The sequence below is a fragment of the Carcharhinus amblyrhynchos genome, chromosome 26, assembly GCF_965287045.1.
Source record: "Carcharhinus amblyrhynchos chromosome 26, sCarAmb.v2.hapA, whole genome shotgun sequence".
In the NCBI taxonomy this organism is placed as follows: domain Eukaryota; kingdom Metazoa; phylum Chordata; class Chondrichthyes; order Carcharhiniformes; family Carcharhinidae; genus Carcharhinus; species Carcharhinus amblyrhynchos.
Window position 1 is genome coordinate 16,848,537 of NC_137349.1, and position 15,975 is coordinate 16,864,511.

At 43.2% G+C, this 15,975-nt stretch overlaps 1 protein-coding gene across 6 annotated transcripts in view; it reads left to right on the plus strand.

Annotated features, from left to right (window-relative positions):
- The window catches only part of cbarpb (CACN subunit beta associated regulatory protein b), a 201,861-nt gene that overhangs the window by 124,702 nt on the left and 61,184 nt on the right, over positions 1-15,975 (plus strand). For all 6 annotated transcript variants that reach the window (XM_080212988.1, XM_080212985.1, XM_080212986.1 and 3 more), the window contains one exon: positions 9,757-9,919. In XM_080212988.1, the coding sequence (XP_080069114.1) occupies positions 9,757-9,919 (163 nt within the window). The remainder of the gene's footprint in view (positions 1-9,756; positions 9,920-15,975) is intronic.

The window sequence follows — 15,975 nt, forward strand, 5'->3', positions numbered from 1 at the left end:
TGTTCCACCACCATCCTTCACTTTGGTGAACTGAAGTTTAAAAAAGATTGTGATCATTATGAAACAGCTATACATCGTCATGAAGCATAGATGATAGGATATAATGGATAATATTTTAATGCACAATTATAGAGAGAATTAGTAACTTAATCTTGCTTATGTCAAATTAAATATAATAAAATTTGACTAATGGAATAAATCTGACTAATAGAGTAAAACCTGCAGTCTTCTGAGTGGCACAGTGGTTAGCAAAGCTGCTTCATAGCACCAGGGGCCCAGGTTCAATTCTGGTCCTGGGTGACTGTCTGTGTAGAGTTTGCACATTCTCCCTGCGTCTGCATGGATTTCCTCCTGGTACTCCACTTTTTCATCCCAAAAAACTGGACTTTTCTTCAGTCCACAAGATGTGCAGGATGTGTTGATTAGCCATGCTAAATTGCCCCTTAGTGTCTTTTACCTCTTAGCAGGGTAAATATGTGAGGTGTCGGGTATTGGGGCTGGGTGGGATTGTTGTCAGTGCAGGCTTGATGGGCCGAATGGTTTCGTTCTGCACTGTTGGGATTCTGTGATAACGCCGAAACTCTACCATTCGCCTGCCAGGGAATCGGCACAGGCGAGGGTCCGGTGACAGAAATCTCCACTGACCTCGGGTGGGAATTTCCAGACTCGCCTGAGCGAGGCTGTAAAATCCCGCCCATAATATAATCTGTGACTTGTTTTCAATCAGCGTGCATCATTTTGGGGCTAATTTTAATGAAGGCTGCAGATAGAGTTTTTGTCAATCATAACATCTTGAATTCTAACTCATGGTTTAGTCTGTACACAAGCCCAGGTTTCTAATGGCGTGCACAGTCCTTTTACATGGCCAGTGTCCCAGAGGTAACAATGGATTGCACTACCAACTGGTTGAACTGTGGCCAAAACAGTGTTCTTTGAGAAATGTCATTACAAAAAGTTCTGTTTAGGCTCATGAGTCGAGTTATTTGTTGAGTCACAATGGACAATACGGCTGTTTCCCCCTCAGGATTATACTGGACACTCTAGGGATGAAAGATGAATCTCTTTGACCTCATTCCAAGCAACTCCGGAATAAAGTCATAAGGTTGTTTTTTTAAAAAAAGAGCCTTTTTTCCCTTACTTTTAAGCAGTTTTGTTTATAACACTCAAGGATTAGGGGCAGGAGTAGGCCTTTCAGCCCCGTGAACCTGCTGTCAGTAAGATTATGGCCTATCTGATTGTTGTCTCAGCCCCATTTTCCTGATTACCCTCTCCACAACCTTTGAGCCCCTTGTCCAATTAATATCCATCAGACTTAGCCTTGAGTACTTCCAATGATCCAGCCTCCATTGCTCCCTGAGGAAGGGAATCCCACAGTCGAACCACCCTCTATGAGAAAATGTTTCTCCTTATCTCAGTCATAATTGCGAGACCCATAATTTTTTTAAATTGTGTTTCCTAGTTCTGCACTCCCCCACAAGGCTCCTTAAAGAACAAGCCCAACCATGGTTGGCAACTCGAGTGACCAGTGACATTCTGTTTATACAATATGCATTTTTAAAGAACCACCATCAGAATAATCTTGAGTTAAGATGTTTTAGAAATATCCAAGTGTTTAACATCCTTTTCTAATCCTGTTATTTCTTCAGAATGTTTCATTTCATTACCGAATGCTATTGGCCACTCTTAGAGAGTGCTGACCCTGTGGAGTTAAATTAACATGTAGCGCTAAAGTGTCCTTGGATTAAAATCCTTAATCCTGAATCTCAGCTAATGTTCCAGGGACCCAGGTTCCAATCCCACAGCAGATGGTGTGATTTGAATTCAATAAAAAAAAACTGGAATTAAGAATCTACTGATGATTGTGTAATCATTGTCAATTGCCGTAAAAACCCACCTGGTTCACTAATGTCCTTTAGGGAAGGAAATCTGCCATTACCTGATCCAGCCTACATGCTTACTCCGCTTCTGTCCTAGCTTTCAAAAAATGAAGAAGTCGTTTTGATAAGATTCCACAAGTGGAGTTTTTTTCTTCTATGAGAGATATTAGCACGCATGCAAATCAGTGCTAATAATCTGGAGTGCCTCTGACTTCAGATGTTACCAATAGTGTCTCAACTGAAAAATGCTGAGGTGTTCCTGATATTGTGCAAATGCATTTAAATGATAAACCTTTGGTATGGAAATCTTCACATATCTCAAACAAATCAGGATATATGAATAGCCTTCAATTTGGTTCCAGTTAGCATGATCTTTGCATACACAGTAACATCTACTGAAATTTATCATTACAGAAGGTGCTATTTAAGAAGGACTCCTTGATGTCTTACAAAACTGTGCAGGAAATATAGAATTGCAACAGAGCATTTGTCAAGTGAGGAAAATGGAGATTTAGAGTGGGATTTTCTAGCCCTTCCCACCAGCAGGACCTTCTGGTCCTGCCAAAGGCATCCCTCCCGCAACGGGTCCCCTAGTAGTGGGACGGGAGAATTACACAAAACATTGTGGACATTGACAGGACTGGGAGACCCCGAAAGTGGTCATTGTGAGCCACGTTTGCCACTGGGAAACACACCGTGTTGGACTGCGGGCTATGGAAAATCTAGCCCTTTGGACATTCCATTCTTTGGGGATAGAACAAGCAGCATGAAAACCTACTTTGTTTTGAGTATTCACATTTGTACAAAAGGACTTAGAGAGGGAGGGGTGTTGTGATTGTCCTCGTAAGGATCAATCTACAGGCAGTCAATCAAAGAGCAGGGGGGAGGGAGGAGCACCCTGGTAAGTGCAGGTTTCTATATTCAAAGTCATCTCAGGGTCTGACTGCAGCCACTAGGCTGGAAGCCTCTGTATAGTTTTAACCTGTCAATAAATTAGTTATATTTTCCCTAACCTGTGAATGAGCATCTTTATGGATAGCAAATGCAATGTTGGTCTTTATTGCATGGCTGATGGAATATAAAAGGAAGGAAGCCTTGATACAAAATTGACTACATGGCATCAATGGACCTATATTCATCGTTTTGATCACCTTATTTAAGGATGTTTATGCATGCATAGGACAGTGGTTTTCAACCTGACTTTTGTGTGGCCAAAAAAGCAGTTTGAACTTTTATCTGGATGCATCTTGTTAATTGTTTACATCACTGAGTGAAATGGGAACCAATTTGATTTGTAAACCGAGTGGTTTTGTGCTTCTCCTGCTGTGTGGTCCATTGAGAGAGAGAGCCGTGCCAATCGCCAGCACCCCTGTTAACATTCAGCTCACTCTTGAGGTGAACCTGCATCTCCTCATCGCAGAGCACGAGGTGTCGGCTCAAACCAATTTGGCAGCTACTTGTACCAGGGAAAGGACAATTGGCAGCATGGTGGCACAGTGGTTAGCACTGTGGGTTAGGTGCATTGGCCATGGTAAAGTCTCCCTCAGTGTACCCGAACAGGCACCAGTGTGTGGCAACTAGGGGATTTTCACAGTAACTTCATTGCAGTGTTAACGTAAACCTACTTGTTAGACGAATAAGTAAAGAAAACAATTATGTCACCACCACCTCATTTAATTTCTTATGTGCCCCACAGCCGAAGTGTAAAATGTGGGGAATAACACACCCTTCCACTCACAAATTCAAGTCATAGATCAAAAGCAAGTTGGGAACTACAGTTCTTTGGTAGTGATGAGCTACAGCGCTGCCCTCTCTCCCTCACCTCTTGGGCTACCCTGTAATTCCTCTGCTGGGTCAGCAGATCTTCCTGGTGTGTGTTTGTTCTGTGTGGAGATTTCTACTGAAATCAGGTATACTCAGGAAGTTTTCTCTCTCCTCTTCCCCCTCACCTTTCAAAATATAATCCAAAACATTCAATCTGCTGTATCCTGAGACTCCTGAGCAAATTTCTACTGAGACTGTCTTTAATGTATTAGTAACTTAGTTACAGGCATATTGTGTTTCAACAAACCCATTCCTGTAACTTAATTGCATAAACTAGCATGGCAATTAAACCTGGCAGACTAATAACTTGTCACTTTGCTCAAGTGTTTGCCAATACGTTCATTGTAAGGTGTTCATTTATTAAGACCTAAAACGACAATGTTGGTGGATCCTTGTTTGCAGCAACATCCCCCCCTCAATTGACTAAAGACAGATGTGCTTTAAAAGAAAAGTGGTTCAACGCCTCCTCTCCCCAATCTGTGTAACTCCCCAGAACTGACAAGTGATACATTTCCTCATGAGTTTTAAAAAGAAAAGGGCGACTATTCATGACTCAGCCTGCACATGCACACACACACACACACACACACACACACACACACACACACACACACACACACACACACACACACACACACACACACACATCTTTTGGTCCATAGAAGAAATAGAGGCTGGTGGTTTATGGAGATGGAGTCACAGTGTCTTTTCGCTTAGAGTCATACAATCCCTACAGTACAGAAGAAGGCCATTCAGCCCATCGAGCCTGTACTGACAACAATCCCATCCAGGCACTAACCCCATAACCCCACATATTTACCCAGCTAATCCCCCTGACACTAAGGGGCAATTTAGTATGCCAGTGCACCAAACATGTACAGATTTTGGATTGGGGGAGTAAACCTCAACACCCAGAGGAAACACACGCAGACATGAGGAGAACGTGCAAACTCCACACAGACAGTTACCTTAGGCCACGATCCAACCGGGACACCTGGCACTGACTATTTTGCTACTGTGCCACCTTGGCTGTGCTAAACCCAAAGTCATGTCTCAGGTAGGAGGCTGCCAACTCTCTCTGCTAGGTTATTTCACATCGGGATTACCGATCTAGTTGGACTCATGTTGAATTTGTTTTTATTGGTGTTCTTGTGAATTCCTGTGTACATAATTTACATCCACCCACCATTGTTTTACGTATTTGCGCAAAGGTTTTCCCTTGGTTAAAGTCATATATGAAATCACTTTTAGTATCAAGCACCTTAATAATGATTCGTGTTTGGGGGATATAACTGCAGGGTCACTGACATCCAAGTGTGTGCAGTAAGAAGTCTCACAACACCAGGTTAAAGCCCAACAGGTTTATTTGGAATCATGAGCTTTCGGAGCACTGCTCCTTCATCAGGTGAATAGAGAGGTGGTTTCCAAACATTGCATATAGAGGCAAAGACATAATTTCTTATTTGTCTTAAAATTATATTAAAATATATATTATATTAAAAATTGTAATTGTCTTAATTGTGTCTTATAACATGTTTGTGAACCTATCTCTCCACTCACCTGATGAAGGAGCAGTACCCCAAAAGCTCGTGATTCCAGATAAATCTGTTGGACTTTAACCTGGTGTTGTGACACTTCCTACTGCGCCCACCCCAATCCAATGACGGCATCTCACATCATGGCATCCCGCTGTGTAAATTCTGTTGCAAGAATATCTCAAAGCTCTTCTGGCACACAGGCTCTGAGTGAACGAGAGAGAGAAAACAAAGCGTGGTGCATAGGATTGGAGACATTTGTGTTTCTTTATGGATTGAAACAGGCCACTGTTTGTAACTAATAAATGAAATTGCAATCTTGTAAGGTTTAGCTGAAAGGATTAGTGTTCCTCCAAATTCTAATGAGACGTTATATTTAGGGTTGTGGGGAGTAGGTTTGTTGGCAGTCACTTGCTCTTTGCTCCCCCCTCTAAGACCACCATGGACTTCAGCACTTTCAAAAAAAATTAACAAATTTAACTTAACAATTTCCAGGTCTATCTGAATCTTTTTCTCCCTCTTATTTTGCAACACATTGGGTAGTATTTTCCCCATCTTTCTCGCCACAGGGACCACAGTGGGTGGGACAGGACCACACAAAGGTCTGTTGACCTCGGGTGGGATTTTACGGTTTTGGGGCGAGCATGAGCAAAAAATCCCACCCATTTTGTCCATTTGATTTGCAGTCTTGGTTTGTAATATTTCCACTTTCTCCCAGACCGTAGCCTTGTCTAATCCAATTATTCTTAATTTAAGACCGGCAATTTTTAAAAATAACTACATAAATAAATATATTTCGAGATTTGTTGTTGGTTGTGATATCACCTTTCCAAATCCTTCTCTCTGAATGGCCTGAAACAAGTATCCGCGCAGAGCCCGCCAAAAATGTAACCAGAGCCAACATTCCATCTCCATGGAGACAGGACACCAGGTGACCCGGCCCTTGTATATGATTGGCCATTGTCGGTTTGCTGCTACATTGTACGACGTTTATAAGCAATTGATCCGCTGAAAAAAAGTGGGTATGCCATTAAATTGTTAGTCCCATTGAAGTGTACGGTGTGCCTGAAAAGATTGGGAACCACTAATGTAGGGGGCAGTTCAGAGAAAATACACCGGATCCATTTCTGTGACAAATGGATTTTTAAAAATTCATTCATGGAACGTGACCTTCACCGGTTAGGCCAATATTTATTACTTATCCCTAATTGTCCTTGAAAAAGTGGTGTCGAGCTGCATTCTTGAAATGCTGCAGTCCATGTGGTGTATGCACACCCACAGTGCTGTTAGGGAGGGAGTTCCAGGAATCTGGCCCAGTGAAGGAACGGTGATATATTTCCAAATCGGGAAGATCATGGGAGGGAGGGAACTTCCAGGTGGGGGTGTTCTCATGTGTTGCTGCCCTTGTCGGCATGGCGTGGTGGCACAGTGGTTAGCTGCCTCACAGCTCCAGGGACCTGGGATCGATTCCCAGCTTGGGCCACTGTCTGTGTGGAGTTTGCACGTTCTCCCTGTGTCTGTGTGGGTTTCCTCCGGGTACTCCAGTTTCTTCCCACAGTCTAAAGACGTGCAGGTTAGGTGGATTGGCCATGCTAAATTGCTCTTTAGTGTCCGGGAGGTATGTAGGTTAGAGGGCTTAGCGGGGTAAATATGTGGGATTACGGGGATAAAGTGGGATTGTTGTTGGAGCAGATTCGATGGACCGAACGGCCTCCTTCTGCACTGTAAGGTTTCTATGATTTTATAATTCTTGATGGTGACAGTCTCGGGTTTCGAAGGTGCTGTCTAAGGAGCCTTGGTGAGCTTGTGCAGTGCAACTTACAGATGATGCACTTTGCTGCACTGTGCATTAGCGGTGGCAGGGGGAGCGAGCAAAAGCTGAGCGGGTTGGACCTGTATCTTATGGAGTTTAGATGAATGAAAGGTGGTTTTATTGATTCCGAGGAGGTATGACAGAGTAGATGCTCAGAGGATGTCTTTCCTCATGGGAGAATATAGAATTAGAGGCTCAGTTTCAGAATGAGGGCTGTCCTATTAAAGATGCCGATGAGGAGGAATTTATATTCTCAGAGAGTCATTAATCTTTATAATTCTCTATCCTGGAAAGCAATTGAAACTGGGATGTTGAATATATTTAAGGCTGAGTTAGATAGACTTTTGATCCTCAAGGAAATCAAGAGTAATTACTGGGGCGGGGGGCAGGCAGGAAAGTGGAGTTAAAGCAGCTCAGCTGTGATCTTATTGGTGGAATAGGCTCAGGGGATCAAATGGCCATTGTTGTTCCTATTTCTTATGTCCATGGGTGGCACAGTGGTACACTGGTTAGCACTGCTGCCTCACATTATCACGGTCCTGGGTTCAATTCCCGGCTTGGGTCACTGTCTGCGTGGAATCTGCATGTTCTCCCTGTGTCTGCGTGGGTTTCCTCCAGGTGTTCCGGTTTCCTCCCACAGTATGAAAGATGCGTTGGTTAAGTGTATTGGCCGTGCTAAATTCTCCCTCAGTGTACCCAAACAGGCGCCGGAGTACGGTAACTAGGCGATTTTCACAGTAACTTCGTTGCAGTGTTAACACTAATAAATAAATTAATTAAGCGATGCGGCATGCGGTGAAAGAAAAGCACAGTATTCATCAATGTTTTAACTGTGTGAAGTGGATGGGCCGGGGCTAAAATGGAGTATGTTCACCTCTGATGCTGAACACAATTCTGTCAAACTCTTGGGATGAAAGTTCCTCCACTGACACTTGGATGTGTTATATGTAAACCGAGTTTGGATGGTCTCAATCCAGTTCTTGAGTGAGCATGACTGCACGGTAAAGAACTGTCCAAATCAGAGCACAAATTGACATGAATACAGCAATCTTACCGTGAGCAGTCAGAAGAATAGCTGCTGTGGGAAATGGATATGTCACATTGGTGCAATAGGGAATTCTGTTTGAAAATATGCTGTCAGAATAGTGTAAGGGGAATCTTTTTCTGGATGTTATGTGTCTGCTCTGACAGTGACATTAAATACATAAAACAGAAAAATGTTCCTTTCCAACACTGCCAGCCTTCAACGAAATCAGCACACACAACTCTCTCGTAAAAACGAAAACCAAATCCTCGTGTGGTTTGTCCATGGCTTGATTTTTTCATAGCATGAGGTTATACACCGTGGGTGGCACAGTGACACAATGGTTAATTAGCATTGCTGCCTCACATTGCAGGGACCCAGATTCAATTCTGGCCTTGGCTAACTGACTGGGTGGAGTTTGCACATTCTCCCCGTGTCTGAATGCGTTTCCTCTGAGCACTCCAGTTTCCTCCCGCAGTCTAAAGGTGTGCAAGTTAAGTAGATTAGCTGTGGTAAATTGCCCCTTGCTTTCAGGGTAACTATGTGGGGCTATGGCAATAGGATCTGGGTGGGATTATTGTCAATGCAGGCTTGGTGGGCCGAATGGCCTCCTTCTGCCCTGTAGAGTTATACGTAACTATCAAGCAAGGAAGTGACTCATGGGTGGGGAGAATAGTATGAATGATATTGTGTTCTGGGAGGAAGGGACGGAGAAGTATCACATAATACCTTTCAATACCAAACTTGAACGACATTGATTGAACAGATTTCCCTATAGATTGGCAGATTCTGTGCAATTTTCATCTTGAGTCTCAGGGAGAGCAGTGCACCAGGCAGATTCCAGTGCTATCAGCTGTACTTACGCTGAAACGTACAAGCAGAAATGAACTTCCGCTGAAACCACACTGTGGGGGGCAGGTATAGGTAAACCATGACAATGTGTTTTACCAGGGTCGGCCAGATTTCATAATTCGAACTTTTAAATAATTTTGAGAGCACAAAAGCAGTTTCAGGCACCATTGTTATCTAACAATCAGATATGCTCCACTGAATGCAGTAAGAGTTATTTACGAAGAGCCTTTGGGTGGCATGGTGGCACAGTGGTTAGTATTGCTGCCTCACAGTGCTAGGGACCCGGGTTCAACTCCACCACATGTCACTCTCTGCATGTTCCCCCGTGTCTGCGTGGGTTCCCTCTGGGTGCTCCAGTTTCCTCCCACAGTCCAAAGATGAGCGGGTTAGGCGGATTGGCTATGCTAAATTGCCCCTAGTGTCGGGGGATTAGCAGGGTAAATGACGGTTACGGGAATAGGGCCTGTGTGGGATTGTGATCGGTACAGACTCAATGGGGCCGAATGGCCTCCTTCTGTACTGTATGGATTCTTTGATTCTATGGAATGAATAAAGATATGAATCTCAACATAGGTTTTCATTGGATGCCGATTTGAAACTGCTAATAGTTTTAGAGGCTGTGACGAAGGGTCATCCAGACTCGAAACGTTGGCTCTATTCTCTCTCCACAGATGCTGTCAGACCTGCAGAGATTTTCCAGCATTTTTCTGTTTTTGTTGTAATTGTTTTGGAGCTTGAGTCATGCTGATTGGTGTTGCCATGCCACCACCAATCAGCATTGGCAATGTGACACTGGAGATGATTTTAACTTTTGTTTCCGTGTTGTTTCAGAAATCACCATCAAAGTTGATGATTCCGAGTGTTTGTCCTCTGGCAGCTATCATGACCTGGAAACAGAGCGATTTCTTTCCACCTGTTCAACTGGTCGCCGAGTTTCTTTTAATGAAGCATCGCTATTTGACCACGAGAAGAAAACACAGGAAAAAGGACGGAGGTACTGCACTTCTTATCCCCAGTATTAGACAGAAGCTAATTGGCATAAGTTTTGATGTTCAGCTTAGAGAGACTAAGACATATCCTCAGTGGTATATACCCACCCCCAAGACTACCAAAGTGAACAAGGTCCTTATCAAAGAACAGCTCTGTGGCAGCAGAGCCAGCAGACAGTTTTATATCACGCCAGATCTCCTTTCCACTGAAGTTCACAGGGTGACTGTTCAAACTCTTTACGGAGGCTCTTTCCAAATTCTCACTGTCACTTAGGGGAGACAGTGGCGTAGTGGCATTGTTACTGAACCAGAGACCCAGGGTAATTATCTGGGGATCTAGGTTTGAATCCCACCAGGATATTTGAATTCAGCAAAACTCTGGAATTAAAAGCCTTATGATGACTATGAAACCATTGGTGGTTGTCGTAAAAACCCATCTGTTTCACTAATGCCCTTTAAGGAAGGAAATCTGCTGTCCTTACCTGGTCTGGCCTTCATGTGACTCCAGATCCATGACAGTAGGTATCTGGAATGCGCTGCCAGGGGTAGTGGTGGAGGTAGATACGATGGGGACATTTAAAAGGCTTTTTAGATAAGCACATGAATATTCAAGAAATAGAGGGATATGGATCAAGGACAAGCAGAAGGGATTATTTTCATTTGGCGTCATGTTCAGCACAATATTGTGGGCCGAAGGGCCTGTCCCTGTGCTGTACTATGTTCTATCATCATGATCAAATGTGAACCATAGACCACTTAATACATCAGTATTTGGGATTGATCCATGCAATCGCAGCTGAAAATAAATTGAAAAAGTAGGAAGCATGGAAGAAATGTTATAAAGTAAGCGGGAAAGCATTATTAAATCAGTTACCCGAGGCCAGGTTCAGGCACACTTGCTTGTCGAATTAAGCTTAGTTGCAGCTGGCTGAAGCACCAAAAATTGGGTGGCACTAAACTGTCTCTTTTGCAATGTAATAGGATGGATTACAGAAAAGGTTTGGAAATGGCTTGGTGATTTGGATAGCTGAACTTTTTCTTTAAACATTTACTTGATGCAACAATTTTGGGGTCAGTCCCTACTTTCAGTGATTTGGACTTTCATGACACATCAGTGGGGGAAAGTGGGCAATGGTTCAAAGGGTGGTTAACCCTGATCATTCGGAAATGATGAACGCGCAGTTTTCCTGACTAAAACAAAAATATAAAACTAGGCTACAAGGATCAGTCAGCTCAGCAAATGCTCATTTAAAGCGGAATATCTATTTATAGGACAATTCATTTTTGGAAGTGAATAAAAAACAGCAATTTTATAGAGGAAGTGAGGTGTCATCATGTACTAAGAGAGGATGAACTGAGTGGGCTAAATGGCAAACCCTAAAATGAATTTTCTGTATTCACTCCCATGTACCCCTTTATCATAATCTAATTCATGTGTTGAAATGCTTAATTACATTTCAAGGCTAGTTTCATATTTTATACATTCGATTCAATTTGATTTGATTTGCTTTATTATTGTCACATTTATTGGGATACAGTGAAAAGTATTGTTTCTTGCGTGCTATACAAACAAAGCATACCGTTCATTGAGAAGAAAAGGAGAAAGTGCAGAATGTAGTGTTGCAGGGTGTAGAGAAAGATCAACTTAATGCAAGGTAGGTCCACTCAAAAGTCTGATGGCAGCAGGGAAGAAGCTGCTTCATTCTGGAAGAAGGCACCAGGAGTTACTTTGTGAGAGTGTTTATACTGATCAATTATCAATTGTTGTTATAGAATCAATCCCAGTTCAACAGATGTGTATCAGTGAGAGTTGGGGTGAACGGTTGTGTTTTTTTTGGACTCGTGTAAAGTTTATCGTGGATTCCTTCCCCCCTCCCCTCTCCAAGAATCAGTGTTAGGATCTCTGCTCTTCCTGATATATATTAATTACCTAGAACTTGGTGTACAAGGCACAATTTCAAAATTAGTGGATGACACAAAACCTGGATGCATTGTGAACCATAAAAAAGACAGCATAGAAGCTCAGAGAGCATAAACTATTTGGTGGAATGGGTGGACAAGTGGCAGATGAAACTTAATTCAGGTAATTGTAAGGCAATTCATTTTGATAGAAGGATGCAGAGAGACAATCTAAAATAAAGGCTACAATTCTAAAAAAGGTGCAAGAGCAGAGGGACCTGAGTGCACATGTGCACAAATCCTTGAAGGTGGCAGCACAGATTGAGAATGCAGGATATATGGCCTCTTGGATTTTATCCATGGGAGCATAGAGTATAAAATCTGGAATTAAGAATGTACTCTTAACTAATGAAACGATTGCAGATCATTTGGAAAGCCCCATCTGGTTCACTAATATCCTTTGGGGAAGGAAATCTGCCGTCCTTATTTGGTCTGGCCTACATGTGACTCCAGAGCCACAGCAATGTGGCTGACTCTTAACTGCCCAAAGGGCAATTAGGGATGGGCAACAAATGCTGGCCAGCCATGCCCTGCCCATGTCCCACGAAGAATTGTAAAAAGGAAAAAGTTATGTTAAACCCATAATGAACACTGCTTCGGCCTCAGTTGGAGTATTGCATCCAGTTCTGGGCACCATTCTTTCTGCCGGTTTTGAAAGCATTCAAGAAAAGATTCACAAGAATGATTCCAGGAATGAGGAACTCCAGTCATGCAGATGGATTGGGGAATTTGGGACTTTTCTCTCTGGAGAAAAGATGATGGAGGGGTGATGCGACAGAGATATCCAAAATCATGAGCAGTCAGGTCAGAGTGGACAGGGAGAAACTGTTCCTAGTGCCAGAGAAAATCTTTCCCAATTTTGCTTCATCTACTGTGGTGAGAGATTTTGATATTGCTGTTATTAATAATGCTATTATTGATTATGGACCAATACTCTGTGTTAGTATCTTAGCCCTGAGCCTGAGATCATGGGTTGTGGCCTCATCCATTGACTGAACCCATTTTCAGGAGCACTGATGGAATTAAATGCCCGTCAGACTGTTTGCTGCTCTGCCTTTGTGGTTTCCACACCCTTCAGGCAAAGCCTGCCAGTCAATCAGAAGGCAGTTGGCATTTAACTCCCAGCAGCGCCACTGTGAGCAGTGGCCACTGATGATACTGCAGGAGGCTTAGAGGGGTGAGTGGACTGTGCAGAGTGTACTGCGAAGCCTTCCCACATGCTGCATGCATCCCTCTCCCCCTGCCGCCCAACGTTGCAACATAGTTGCTGGTATTTTACCAGTGGTGATAGGGATTAGTTGGCCATGAATTGGACACTTCAAGGTCTCACTTGGCAGGGCCGACCTCAACCTCCCCTGCTCTTAATCGGGGGGACTCAGGAAGGCAACAGTCACTCCACTGCCCGCCATTTCATCTGCATTGTATGGGCTTCCCCGCTTCCCACTCGCTCCTGGGTTCGGTGGGTAGACATTTAATTCTGCCCCTGCGTTACTGTTTCTAATCCTTTTCCCGCAGCTTATTTCTGTATTTGGAATATGTGATACAGCACAGCCTCTGAATTTCCACCTCAAATACCATTGAGGCAGTCCACATCCAGAGAGTCACTGGGTTTGAGAGTTAAATGAACATCTTTGCTGAGATCCTTCATCAGAACTCCAGGATCTCCTCCACCTCAAACATTATTTGTCACTTTCAGGTGCTGAGCGTTTTGCTAGTCTTTCTACTTCTATTTCTGACTTTCAGCAATTAGAGTTTTGTCTTCTAACTCCTTCTTCTGTTCCAATTTTTTTTCTCCTGCCTTCCAAGGCTTTCTCTTTCTTTTCTCCCCATGATAGAAACACACACTACAGCAGGAGGCCGTTCGGCCCATCAAGTCTGCACCTGAAAGAACATCTCATCCAGGCCCTCCCCCCAGTCTTATCTCTGTAACCCTACACAGTTAGTATGGCCAATCCACCTAACCTGCACATCTTTGGCAATTGGGAGGAAACCAGAGCACTTGGAGGAAACCCACACAGACAGGGGGAGAAGGTGCAAATTCTACAGACAATGACCCAAGGCCAGGAATTGAACCCGAGTCACTGATGCTATGAAGTAGCAATGCTAACCGCATAATTACAGTCTAATTATGGATAATTACAGTCTTCCCTTACAATATGGCTGATGGATGATCTCTAACAATAGCACCAAGGCAACTCCTTGGAGCCTCTTTTTCTTCCCCTTCTGTGAAATAATACCTTCCTTTGCCAGTACTGGCAATTCACGTTGCTAATTCTACCTAAAATTTGTTCTTCCTGAATCAGATTGGCTGTGTAAAGTGGAAGGTGATATTATTCGGATCAGGAGTATTCAACTTCAGCTGGTATAGATCACAACAGTCAAACGTTGGCCTAGTGTATTATCGTTGGACTGTCAACCGAGGAACCTACCTAATGTTCTGGGGACTCGAGTTCAAATCCCACCTTGGCAGATGGTGGAATTTGAATTCAATTAAAAAAAATCTGGAATTAAGAATCTACTGATGACCATGAAATCATTGCCTGTTGTTGGGAAAAGCCCATCTGGTTCACTGACGTCCTTCAGAGAAGGAAATCTGCTGATCTGGTCTGCGTGTGACGCCAGAACCACAGCAATGTGGTTGACTCTCAATTGCACTTGGGCAACTAGGGACAAGCAATAAATTCTGGCCAGCCAACAATACCCATGTACTACGAATGAGTTTAAAAGATGTACTCCTTTAAATTTTATTCTTGGAAACTATAAATTATCAACCATTTCCCAGTTCTTACAGCTGCTGCAGATTCTGTGAACTGGTGACACAAGCAGAGTGATAAAACCTATAGCACACCATAAATCAAACTCTTAATTGGTGAAAAGGGTGGATTAAGGTTATTTTTCACAGTGACATACCTCGTTGTCCTATACACAATATAGTATAAATGATAGTGCTGTTTATTTTACCCCAAGACTTGCTCTCACATCTAGCTAGGTAGGTTTCATCTATTAGGGAGTTAAATTCTTTGGAGGGAATATTAGGGCTAGCATTGTATTATGATAAAGTGCTCACACATTCAATGTTTTACTGAAATGTAGAATCTAGAAGCAGGAGTAGGCCATTCGGCCCTTCAAGCCTGCTCCACCATTCATTTGTTTATGGCTGATCATCCTACTCATTATCCTGATCCTGACTTCCTCCCATATCCCTTGATCCCTTTAGCCCCAAGAGCAATATCTAATTTCTTCTTGAAATCACAGTTTCTGCTACATAAATCTGCTATGGGGCTCCTCTGCTCTCAGACAGGACAAGAAGAAGCCTTGCAAACATTTCCTGGTTTAAGTCTTTACAAATGATTCAAATTAACAGCAGCAAAACATATTTTTTATAGTCATCTCCTTCAAAAAACATGAACAGAAAATCAGTCAGGTGCTTACTCCTCATGATGCTGTATGAACATCAGCTGTGGACATGATTGGTTTTGTCTGTAATATCCCAGTTGGGTTGACATCTTGCCAACACACACTTCTGAGGCTTGGACATGAATAACAGAGATAACATCTGGAACAAGAAGTTGATACCCTCCAAGAGAGATAAGGGGACAAGAAGGAATGGTACGAAATGTGCTGCCTGGGAGGGTGCTGGAGGCGGGTTGCGTCATATCCTTTAAAAAATACCTGGATGAGTACTTGGCACACCATAACATTCAAGGTTAGGGACCACATACTGTCAAGTGGTGGGCAGTTCAGGGCCTTTCATGCATTGGTACGGACTTGAAGGGCCAAAGGGCCTCTTCTGCACTGTAATAATCTGTGATTCTGAAGGAGGCGGCGAAGTGGTGAAAAATAGCAACTTGAACTTTCCGGCTGTTGACACTGGTGGGATCCTCCTGTCTCGCTGCAGTGAACAGAGATTTCGTTGCCTGCCAAATAATATATAGAAACATAGAAGATAGAAGCAGGAGGAGGCCATTTGAGCTTGCTCCATCATTCAACCCGATCATGGGTGATCATCCAACTCAATAGCATAATCTCCCCATAACCTTTGATCCTATTCGCCCCAAGTGCTATATCCAGCCACCTCTTGAATACATTCAATGTTTTGGCA